General features: G+C 40.4%; 1 protein-coding gene across 1 annotated transcript; it reads left to right on the forward strand.

Annotated features, from left to right (window-relative positions):
- Nucleotides 1-7834: 7834 nt before the first annotated feature.
- On the forward strand, nt 7835-9862 carry LOC148018999 (flavanone 3-dioxygenase 2-like). Its single transcript, XM_087701516.1, has 4 exons — nt 7835-8281; nt 8477-8709; nt 8849-9176; nt 9290-9862. The coding sequence occupies exons 1-4, from the start codon at nt 7979-7981 to the stop codon at nt 9557-9559; spliced, it is 1134 nt and encodes a 377-aa protein (XP_087557642.1). The 5' UTR covers nt 7835-7978; the 3' UTR covers nt 9560-9862.
- Nucleotides 9863-12886: the final 3024 nt, after the last annotated feature.

A 12886-nucleotide genomic window follows, 5' to 3' on the forward strand; every position in this document is an offset into this window, starting at 1 on the left:
TTTTGCTTGTGTAGATGTGGAATCGTGGATCTTCCAGCACTAATCCTGAGTTGGAACGCATGAACAACACCTTAGCGGAGTTTTCTAGAGGTGTTAGTAGTTTTTTTGGAGGTTTTCCAAACAAGGAGCAATTCATGGGGGAGATGATCAGTTATCTTGGTCGCCCTCCTGCTGTAGAGGAGGTTTTTAGTGTCATGTCTAGGACACCTATCACATCTTTGCCTAGCACTGCCGCACAAACACCAAACCTTGGCACACCAAACCTTGGTATACCTCTACTAATAGGTACTCCACGCACTATGCATACACACAGATTAGTTGATGCACATGGATCAACTAAAGTACATGGATCGGCCGAAGCACGTGCATCTGCAAAAGCACGTGCAGCAAGTGAGGTAGAGGGTAGTGCCCATCAAGGGAGGAGGGAGAGTCATGTGGGAGGACGAGGAGTTCAAGGGCTTTGTGGTTGCCTAGGAGGTGCCTCTCGATCACCCTCACCACGAAATGAGAGAGGTGAGCCTCCACAAATGTATTACTCTGTCATAGATGTTGGTGGTATCTTGCATAACCCTGAGGGGAGGGAAGTGATAGCCTACTTGAGGAGTGTTGTGCATGCCACATACAAAGATTGTATGATTTCCTTCAAGCACCAAAAAAATGGTTTGTGGCAAGAGGTGCTGCGGGCAGTACATAGAAGGTACCCTAATCCCAAGAATTCACGATTCTCAGATGATTGGGGATGGTCAAAGGTGAGAGACGCGCTTCATAACAAGAGGTCTCACCTTATGACGCGCGCCAAGGAGTCACTATGGAGACAAGAGCAGGGGCGCCCTGGATATGGCCAACCACCCAATTGCCACCGCAGGGAGTGGAAAGAGGCCAAGAAAAGAGCAACAGAGAAAAGGACAAGTCGCTAGCATGCAGATGTGCGACTTATCCAGATGGCAACCATGGGATTGTCGCATTATAGATCGGGTGGCAGGGAGTCATGGGAGGCTGAGTTTGTAAGTATTATTTGATTTCTTTTTTTAAATTAAATTTTGCAATTTGTTTCAATTCATTATGTAGTGTGATCTAATACGTTGTATGTTCAAATTGTTTTGTAGTATCATATCATTGGTAGGATGCCTACTCCTAGAGAGGTAGGCTACCATCGAGGTCATAACCGGGCATCCACTTGGCAGCATTTCTATGAGGAGGGACTCATCAACGGAGGAGCAATATAATCATGCCATGAGGATTCCACAACCAGAAGAGGTATGTTTTATTTTTTACATGAAAAGTATAGGTAACTCTAATTTATTGTTTGTAATGGTATTTATATACCTTAATCCTTTGTGTAGGCGAACCCTGATGCAATTGAGGATAGCGAAGGGGGGACTAGTAGTAGCAGTGGCGGCAGCGGCACCAGCATGGGTAGCGGTGACGGTAGCGACGATGATGCCTCTTCTAAGGAGATGTAGAGGAGCCCCATGCATGCATGCTTCCCCTTGGCTTGTAGTTTTCATTTTTTATATGTATTACTTTCAGCTAGTACTTGCGACCATGACCATGCTTAAGGTCACAAGCACTAGAACTCGTCATGTAAAAATATTTCATCTATATATATGAAATTTCGTGTTTTACATACATTGTTTTATTTTCAGTACAAAAATCTTCAAAATATGTACAAATGTTTCAGCACTGTATGCTCATCATGTGTTATTATCAATATTTGAACTTTGGCTCTCCACATTCTTTTGCTTTCAGTATAATAATCTTTCTATGTTTTCCCTAAGCATACAATTTGATGTTGATGGGCAAAGCCACATGCTCTTTGGTTTTTTTTTCATACCTCTATTTTGCGCGTCTATCAGTGCGTCTAAATTGCAAAAAAAATGCACGTTTATTATTGTCAAAAAATTACAGAGTACACGCCTTTGTAGACGCACAGTTACACACGTATATAGACGCAAAATATGAATATATCTATTTTTTTATAAATATGATTATATATTTACGAAGTGTGTCAATAGGTGTGTCTATATACGCGTGTAGGTTTCACTATAAGCCCGCTTGTAGACATGAAATTTTAGACATTATAATAAACGCGCCCGACATTTTTTAACACAATTCAAATATTACGTCTACAAGCGTGTCTATGGAGCCTTTTTGTTGTAGTATACACTTTGTCTTTATTTACACGAGCATTGTACACAATGCAGAAACTATTTTATATGGCCCAAATAAAGCATATACTGCTATATGTGGCAAGGTAGCTTGCTGCCCTGCCACAAAATTATTATTTTCCCTGTTAGCGTCACTATTAGCGTCGCAAATTTACCTACACGCATCGTTATTGGCGTCATTATTAGTGTCACAAAGTGTCTTTATCATCATCGTTATTTGCATCGGTGCCAGCGTCGCTATTTGCGATGCTGATACCGACGCTAATACGAACTTTTCTATGGTGTCGCCAATAACGACGCTTTTTGCAACGACAAGAGACTCTCACCATTCTTGTTCTTAGTCACATGAATAGTCTTGTAGTAAGTCTTGTTCCTGTAAGTACCCATTGACTTGTCATTACTATGGAAAAGTATGACATATTTGGCCAAAGTGCCATAAAATATGCAAGGACAAGCACAAGGAAAAGGACATGGGTAAAGTATAAGACAAAAATTATGACTATAGCATTGTCCCTAGCAATTCCAGCATTAAGATTGACGAGATTAATGTCATGTAGATTGACTCTAATGATGATTTCATACTTACAACTTTATCTCTTGATACTTCACAGCTGACTGAGGCTATACTCAGTGTTGGTTTTGATAGATTCAGGGGCTTCTTTTCATGTGACCCCTCTTAGAGAGTGGTTCCACTCTTATTGCAATTTAATTAGATATTTTCATTGGGATAATGGGCTGGCATTAGAGACTGTTGGTATTGGTGATGTCTAGTTGTAGTTTCTAGCACGTTCACTCTTCATGATGTACATCATGTACTGGCTCTCACAAAGAGCCTTATCTCCACTAGCATTATGGATGATACAAGCTATGTTGTCTCTTTTGGTGATTCCTCATGAAAGATTACCCATGTGAATCTTATCATTGCACATGGTGCTAAGTCCAATACTCTCTATCCCTTGCTTGTATTTAGGTCTGTTGACCATGTTTTGGCAATGGATGCAGTTGTATATATATCTCTTTGGCATCATCACCTCCTGGGCATATGTCTTTGAAAGGAATGAAAATGTTTATGTTGTCATGAGATGCTGCACATCCACCACTACAAAGCCACTTTGGAGTGTCCTGATTCTGTCACTTTTCTTTTGTGCTTAAAAGCTGTTGGTGTTACAAAAGATTTAGTGACAAGCATGTGTCCAGTTCCAATACCTTTTGCTTGCATATTAAAATCTTGCACCAATACTAAAGCTCTGGAATCAGGTTGGCAACTTCATTTGGAATTAACGAAAGGAGGATTGGAAAGGGAAGTCTATGTAGGTAATGCATTGGTTGATATGTACATTAAATGGAAGTCATGTGATCAAGCACAGAATGTGTTTGATGGTCTGCTAGATCTAGATGGAATTGCACGGAATGCAGTGACTAAAGGATATGTTGAACACGGGCTTAACAAGGAAGCATTGAACTGTCCTCATGAAATGGACATAAGAGGTGTTGCTATGGATGTTGCCACAATTGTCTGCAACTTGAAAGCTTGTGGTAGTGTTGGTGCTTTAGATACATGCCAAGAAATACATGCAGAAGTGATAGGTAGCACTTTGGTGGATATGTACAACAATTGTAGTTCACTTGGAGAAGCTTATCAAGTTTTTGGTGCATTACCGGTTCGAGATGCACTCTCATGGAATGCCTTAATCGGAGCATATGCAGGAAATTTTGGTAAAGGTTTTGGATCATGGCGGATCCTAATGTGACCTGTGGCTAATAGCAAAATTCTCTTTATTTATTTATTTATTTATTTATTGGCTTTGTTTTAGCCATTCAGGGTGGCCATGAAAAATGGTACTGTAAGCAGTGTTGAGGAGGCTCGATTGAAGTGCGAAATCCTAGCCAAGAACGAGGATGAAGATGTGGTCATCTTCAGATGCAACACCCTCACAGGTGTGTTGTAATTCGAGCAGAGTGGATTACTTAAAAATACATGTGCGTTAGAGTTTTTTTCATTATTATGACTTAAACCAGTTTTACCAAGAGGAAGATGGGAGGAGAGAAGATTCCCCGAGATGCGTTGCCGTACCTGTTCATGCATATACTGCGGCCATTCCTTTGACAGTTCTGAAGGCATAGTTTCCCTGAGAGGAATCGAACTCAAATGATAGAGCAAAGTTTTGTGAAGGAGACTATCTGAGGCCTTCGACGCCTTTTTTGCAATCATCGCATGCATGACTGTGAAGGTGACTGGCTACTCATGCTGTCAAGCAGTCCTTCCTCATGACTCACTACAAGTGTGGGGAGGTAAACACTATGGCTAGCGGGAAGACAGCCATATCGCGGACCCTCAAGCATGCCAAGAGAAGTGCTATAATATATGGGCCATGGCTAAAACCTTGAGACTGTGTCATGAAGTTGAGAGGGGCGAGTGCAAATGGGCTGTGGATGTATATCAGCAAGGGCTCCACGGTCTTTCACGGTTAAAGGGTGACTTTGGGACCCACAAATTAAAGGCCCCCTAAAAAGGGCATTGGTTTCACCTAGTGGATCATCCCAAGGAACAAACCTTGTTCCCCCATTCCACGCAGTGGTGCTTTGAACCATGCGCCCGCGAATCACATTGATGAAGGAGTACTATCTCCTTTTAACTTAATTTTTAAAAAACAAAAAGGTTGAGAGACCGGCAAGCAACCGGGAGTTACCAGCACGTCCCCATAAAAGCAGAACCCATATTGAAATTTATCTTCGGCCCACAGAGATGACTAGATTACGAATGGCAAGCATGACACGACTATGATGAACGAAGGGAAATCGACAAGCAAACCTGAAGAATATTGAAGCTCATAGAAGAGAAGTTGTTGCCATTAAGGGCCGGGAACGAAGGAGAAGAGGAGGTGGGAAGAAGCTTTAATCACACAGCGTCAACTCTAATGACTATAGGGAGGAGGATTGACTCTCGCCATGAGAGGAAACAACCAGAGATGATACTCAACATCAACAGGACTATAATCTAACAAATCTACAGGGTGGTGTGCCAAAGCTAGTAGTTCAGCTGCATAAGTATTGGCATGATTATCAGAATTGTTACATAACTATGTCACTTGCAAGAGTAATCACCATCAACATCAAATTTCACCCTGCAACTTATTAAATTTGAAGCAGTTAGAGCTCAAATAGCACTTGAAGGATAACTTATCACTCAATGTATCTTCAATTTATGTCTATTGATGGGAATCGCTTTAGCTTAGAGATTATGAAGAGAGAGAACTTGTAAGTTGCCATTACTCTCAGTGCTTGTTACTCATCTTTCAGAAGCATAAAGAAAAAGCATCTATGATTTCAAAAGATTAAGGTAGTGATTTGTGTTTGTCATCAACCTTTACCATAAGTTTTCCCTCTTATTATTCTAGATATCTATAGGTCTTCCTACCCGTATACAAAGGACATATGTTATGATGAATGTAAAATTATGGCCATGCAAACTCAATCACATGCAAAGGAATTGTATCTCAAGGTTTTAAGCTATTCTATTTGGAAGTTCTAAGTGAGAGAAGCTAGGAATAAGGAGGAGAATATGTAGGTATTGGACAAAGGCAAGAGCATTGGACAGGAAAACAAGGATGTTCAAACCCTTGAGAGCATTGTTTCCCACTTTGCCTTACATTGACCACATAGGTATTCGATTGAATGTGAAACCTAACCAGTCTTCTTACTCCATGTATTTACCTTGACTTGAGTACTTTTCATCATATTTTGCTCCCATCTTGCAAAAGTATCCCTGTGGCGAGCGACTTCACAAACTCTTGCGTGTTTTCAATGCAACAACGTGTTTGTAGTATCTTCCATCCCTTGACTATAAGTGCTTTGAGTCTTGTGGCTATTGTTTATATGGCAAGCATACACATAAAAAGTCTAGTATGATTGACATGCATGGGTGAGCCTTTGGCTCTTGTTCATTCAGTTTGTATATGGTCCCATGTCCTACAAGAGTCGTTAGGTGGCGCAAAGTATTTCGTTACCTTCATTGATGGCTATACACGTAAGATCTAAGTATGCCCCATTAAGCAGAAATCAGAAGTCTTGGCTATATTTCCAACGTTGGCTTGCTTTGATTGAGAACTGGTGATAGCATGCAGGATGTATGACAAGTGAGGGATCATCATATTAAATGACTAACAAGAGAAATGATATTTATTTGGTAAATACAAATTGACATTCTAAAGAATAGATTAAAGACATTCATAAAAATAGATTAAATACTTTTGTGAAAATATAAACATACAAATGAAATAATCATATGAAATTTAAATAATCTTAAATTAGAACACAAAAAACACAACAAATAAAATCAAATGAATAAAGTTATTAGCATACAACAAGCATTAAGACTTTAGAGTACTTTTTCTCATCAAATTCAAAAGCACATAAATTAAGACATACAATTTGATTTGGATATATTGAATTAATCATACATAAGTTTCAAGAATTGCTTTACTTAATAATGTAAAAAGTGATATATGTTATCAATATTTAACACGAAACACTATAATCTAGTATAATTATCATTGAGTACTGAAAGGAAAATGAAATCACTTTCCCAATGACTCAATACTAAAAGGAAAATGAAATATCACTTTTCTAATGATTCAATACCGAAATATAAATTCGTTTAACAGAAATCTACCTTTTAATATCTTATTGTATATTATCAATTATTTAAATTTATTTTGTTACAAATTACATAATGAAACACTCTAATGATTTAAAATTATCTTTAAAAATAGCAAAGTTAATGTTAAAAAATAATTTAAAATTTATGTTAATAAATTTTATCTCGAAATCATATAAATAATAACACAATATAACAAAATCAACAATTCAAAGCAAAATATTTTTAAAGAACATACATTTAAAATATTAAAAAATCAAATACGTAAATTATAAACAATTCAAAACTACAAAAAATATTGCTTGAAAAAGGTTCAAAATATTTTGTTTTTCTCTTTAGCACCCATAAAAGTTGTAAAAGAAAACATTAATACATAATAATCTTCTTATCTTTACCCATAAAAATTGTAAAAGAAAACATTAATACATAGTAATCTTCTTCTCTTTCTCTCTATGTTGAAAAAATTATGTGCATGAATTTATTAACAAACTCTAACACACACACATTGTCTCTTTCTCTTCCCCTTGCTCATCTCTCTCTCTCTCTCTGTCTTTTTTTCATAATAGGTAATTGGAATAATTATGAAACAGTACCAGTTACCACACACACTCTCTCTGTTTTTCTCTCCGATAAAAGATTGCCAATTTGCCATCACTGTCAGAGGAGAGAAACAGAGAGTTTTCCATACCCGAGTAGGTCGCTATAAATGGAAAAAATTCTAGATTTTTCCCACATTCACTCGGCTTTCCCTGAACACCTTGAGGCTTGCACATGCAATTGAATACTATGGTCCCAAACGTAAAAGACGAGGAACTTTCAACTTCCGCGGGCAGACGAGAATGGATGGATTCTCTGTTTGGTAAATCGTTGGGGAACGCGATCCACGCTTCAGGGGTGCCGGCGCGCCGCATTAAAGGAGCTGCTTTTTGCGTGGGACTGTCGTAGTGTTTTGGGCGAGACGAGGGATTTACAAATTACGATTTACCGACGAAGCGAGCTACGAGTTTACAGGTCGCTCATCTCTTATATAGCTGCGTCTGATCGACAGCCCACCCGATCATCAGCAGCACTTGGTTGCTCTTCCGCATATCTCCCATTCCAGGCTTCTTACATAGTTTCAGGCTGATATTCATAGAATTAGCGGCTGGTCCAGATGGCTCCTCCCACTGCAGCGGTCGCCTCGCCGGCGGCGCCTGCCAATGTGGTGCAGATGGGCGGGAGCTTCCGGGATCACGTGAAGGGCGTGAAGGAGATGCTGGACGACGGCCTCGCCCACGTGCCGGACAAGTATGTCCGCCCGGAGAGCGAGCGTCCGACGCTGGAGAACGTGACGACGGCGGAGCGCATCCCAGTGCTCGACCTGACGGCGCTGGTGGGCGAGGAGTCCGGATCGGAGAGGCGCGCGGAGGTGGTGCGCCAGATAGGAGAGGCGTGTGAGGAGTGGGGCTTTTTCCAGGTACTTGAATAACGATTCTGGGATCTGCTAGCATCTCGATAACTATACCGGACGCTTGAATCACGTTCTAACGTAGCGTCCAAATAGCCACCCGCTTATCATAAGCACGTTATGGTTTCCTGGCGCGCGCGGGCCTCTTAGTCGATGCCGGCGCGAGATTATTTAATAACGCCCTGGGATTTATCCACATTGCAGGTGGTTAACCACGGCGTGGACATCGCCAAGATCCAGGCGGCTGTGCGCAGATTCTACGAGCTGCCCGCGGGCGAGAAGAAGGTGCTGCCCTCCCACAACGCCGACAGCGGCGTCACCTTCTCCACCGGCTTCAACAACGCGCTGGGGGCAGCCCAGGACTGGAAGGACACCCTGGTCATCCGCAGGCGCCCTGGCATTTGCGACGGCTTCCAGAACGCGCCTCCCGTCTTGAGGTAGGACGACAGATCATAAGAAGTGTACCGTAATGATCCGGGAAATGCTTACCATAGTGCTGCTAAGTCAGGTATACTGACGTGATTGATTGAAGGGCTGAATATCGACAGATGTGATGATCACGTTGTTAATGTACAGGGAGGAGATCCTTGAGTACCAGGCGAGCCTCGACAAGCTGGCGCGGGTGCTCTACGATGCCATATTCGAGAGCCTGGGGCTGAGCCAGGAGTATGTCAGGAGCGATGCCTTGCCCGGCCTCGAGAGGTTGGTGCTGGCCATCAACTTCTACCCGCCCTGCCCCGACCCGAGCCTTGTGTTTGCTCTGAGTGCGCACTCGGACGTGAGCTCCTTCACCATCTTGCTCCCCGACGAGGTCCCGGGCCTCCAGATCCGCAAGGGCGACAAGTGGGTGGTCGCCGACCCGGCCCCCAACGCCTTCATCATCAACGTCGCCGATCAGATCGAAGTGAGACGTACATCTGAACTCTTGTATATTTTTCCATTCATGAGTACACTGCCGCTGAATACCTCATTCCGTGAATGCATATATTCAAAACTTTAAATTGCACGTCCACGCAGATCCTCACCAACGCCAAGTACAAGAGCGTCGAGCACCGCGTCGTGGCCAACAAGGGCCGCCCTCGCACCTCTCTCGCGGCATTCTTCGGACCCCGCGAGGACGCCAGGATCGCCCCCCTTCCTGCCCTCTGCAGCGAGAAGAATCCACCCGTCTTCCGAGAAGTGATCTTCGGGGAGTTCCTCCGAGATTACTACAGCAACAACCTCCCTCTCTACAAGACGACCCTCAACTATGCCGGCGGGAACTACAAGGCACCATCGTCTGCATAACTCATTTTTTACTTGCCATGTACGCTCCCCACGGTTCGAAGTTACTGAATGCACCCGTTCACTGCTCGGCTCATCAAGCGGTTCTTCCACATCAACTACATAATCGAGATAATACCCTTGTGCACTAGTATACATACACAATGCACATAAGCTTCCCGGACATGAGGATAGAGTTAAATCTCCCTTTGTGTTTCCCCTTCAGTTTGTTCTAATAGACGTTTGGTAGCAATGCATTCAATGGCCATGCTCTACTATTGATTTGCCATTTTATTTCATCAACAAGCCAAAGTTTATTTAAGCTCATGTGAGTAAGTACTCTATTGTGAAGGATTTCCCTCTTATATCTTTCAATTCTTGGTGGCTTTATGCCTTTGAACTATATTGTCGAGAAAATACATGGCAGGCACCATAGATTCTTACTTACCGCAAGGTTCCAAAAGGGAGATTTGAAAAAGTATGATCTCAAAGTGGGTTTCATTAGGCATTACTGCAATGCAATCCATTGGATGTAGCGATGCCATTTTATGTCATGAGAACGACAAAATGATACAAAGCGATATCTCACTATCACTCTATGAGGGTGGCAAGTCTGAACTTTCGGAGGTGGTGAAAACCAATACCTCTCAATGAAGTGATTCACAACCAGCCGTAGGGGAGATAGAGTGTACTTTTCTTTTATCCTATTGTAAATTTGGCACATTAGGATTTTGACTAATTCAATCAAACCTCATAAGTGCATCAAGTAACTTTTATGCACCATTACAAGCATAAGCAATTCTTTTTAAACAATATTTCTACACAAATAGGGTAGCAATCAGGGTAAGATTTTAACAATTAGTAACAAATCTCTCTAACTTGGTTTGTCCCCTTCTAGGATTTTAGGTTGCCCCTTTGTGCCCACAAATAGCTCTTTTTGTTGAAGCCCTCCTTGAGTATTATTATTTTATCTTACTCCTTATTGAAGGTTGATCATCTTGCCTTATATTGAACCTAGGTGGTTTTACTAGAACATAAGGAGCTTTTGAACAATTCCTATGTAGGAAAACTCACGAAATGTAGGGAATTCTCTCATTTTTCCTGGGTATGTATACATGGATTCCCTATGTATAAATAGGGAATTACATTCCCCACATCTCATGATAGGGAATCCTAGGCATGCATGTATGATTTCCTTATCTATAACTAGGGAATTTTATTCCCCACATCTTAAACTAGGTATTCCTAGGTCATATAAATAGGGAATCCATTTCCCATCTAGCATAGTAGGGAATTGTAGGCTCCAAAACTAGGGAATTCAATTCCTTGCATTTCATACTAGGATATTTCAAATATCCACATCAAGAATACGTACTTTATGGGAGATTATGAACAGTCATACCAATACATAATTTGTGGAAAGTGGTCATCCAACAAATTATACTTAAATTAAGTGGTTACTCAATAATACAACACTTCTTCTTATCCCTTTTTACAAAATTTAGCAAAACTCCTCTACTCATTCTAAAGATTGTTTGGCGGTGGAGCAAGCCCATTGAAGGTAACTATATTGATCAACACTTAATATTGAGAACTGTGTGACCTAGCTCAATACTTATGAAAATTAGGAACCTATTTTATGTGCCATGCGTATCTTCTTCCACACATTTCTAGTGCATTTGCATTGCAAAAAGAGATAAAAATGATAGGCATAACACACATTAGGAAAATGTGAAAATTTAACCTTGACTAGCATATTGATGCCATGGGATCAAATGCTGCCAAATAATCTAAGGTGCCTTCTTTTCATGCCTCACTAGTCTATTTATGGGGGAAGAAATGTGAATTACTTTAGCAAGGGCTTAAATCAAGACCTCCACCTTCATTTGCTAAATGAGATAAAGACAATAGAATTATCCATGAAGAAAAATAACACCATCCTGCTAGAAATGTGAAAGATTTGTTGCTCTAGTCTCAACTCTCTTTCTACTTGAACAATACAAGAATAGGAAATCCTTTGCCATTCTTTGATAGGCTGAATATCTATTAAAAATTTCAGTTTTTAATGCTCCTAATAGATATAGGTAGTTGGTGGTCCATTAGGGTTCCTCTATTTATTAATGATGATGCAAGTATCATTGAAGTGGATGAGAGAAACATCTATTAGCTATTACACTTTAACCTTCAAAGTCAACGGGTTTGAGTGGCTTTTGTAGAAAATCAATAAGAAGATAACACTCTTTATACTCTCGAGATAACAACCATTTATATAGCAAAATGGAGGTCTAGGCATTACTCCTTTGTGACATCAAACCATTTACGAAGGGGAATGGAGGTGTAGGCATTATTCCTTTGTTTTATCAAATCAAGAATTTTAGCTTTTAAGTATATGTCAATATGAAAGGCTACTACTTAAACCCTTCAAGATGAAGACACAAAAATTGAAAGCCAACGAGGTATCACATTGAGTGAGTATGTATATGTAAATATGGAAATATTATCATTGGGTGCTTGCAAGAGTAGGGAGACATCTCAGTTCATGCTAGTCCACAATGTGTAGTGAATATTCAAGCCTAGAAAGAGATGTATCAATGGATTTGACTGGGTCCCAAAGATACACGTCTAAGGGTACTAATTGGATTTTATAGGTAATAATTTAGTAGGCCATATTATAAGGGTATTAATTGGATTTTCTTGCTAGGGTTTGGGACCGTATTTTGGTTTGGCGCCCAAACAAGAGTGAGCGAGAGAGAAAGAAAGAGAAAGAGGAAGACACAGACTTCACTACTACAATTGATAAGCAATGGTACTACTAAGACCCATCTTTTGTGTAGGTAAGTAGCAGCCATAACTTTTGTAGAAATGTCTTATTATTTATATGCAGTCATTCTTGATTGCTGGTATGATGCAATAAGTGAATAGTTATATGATGATAGTTGTGATTGATTTAAGTAAAGAGATCAATTGAAGAAACATTTTCCTTGAAGTAGAATAGAAGCAAAAGTCAAAAAGTTGAAGTTTTTAATCTCTGTTTGATGCTAACAACTAAGAAGGGAGAGAAGGATATGTTAAGTTCGTTTTAGTGTAGGAGAAGTAGAAGATTGAATGGACTGATTAAATGTACTCATTAAATGGATTGATTAAATGCACTCCCTTCAGTTTAGTGGCACATAAAATGGGCTACTATGATATTATATTTCTATTGAGATGCATAGTATCTAACTCATCTCTTTTTCCTCATCTCAATTGAGTGTTGATAAGCTGCCAATTTGCAAAAGTAAAATGGGACTCTTACGACGTGATCAGTTCTTTTGGCTTATAGAGATTAGGGAAAGGGAAGAAATTGTGCTT

This window comes from Lygodium microphyllum, chromosome 20 (genome assembly GCF_053477565.2).
Source record: "Lygodium microphyllum isolate KBCC chromosome 20, Lygodium_microphyllum_v1.1.10, whole genome shotgun sequence".
NCBI classification, from domain to species: domain Eukaryota; kingdom Viridiplantae; phylum Streptophyta; class Polypodiopsida; order Schizaeales; family Lygodiaceae; genus Lygodium; species Lygodium microphyllum.

Bases quoted from the DNA above. Each gene is read 5' to 3' on its own strand.
- LOC148018999 (XM_087701516.1), top strand. From the start codon at position 7,979: ATGGCTCCTCCCACTGCAGCGGTCGCCTCGCCGGCGGCGCCTGCCAAT. The intron at 8,710-8,848 runs GTAGGACGACAG...GTTAATGTACAG, and splicing joins AACGCGCCTCCCGTCTTGAG to GGAGGAGATCCTTGAGTACC. The intron at 9,177-9,289 runs GTGAGACGTACA...ACGTCCACGCAG, and splicing joins ACGTCGCCGATCAGATCGAA to ATCCTCACCAACGCCAAGTA.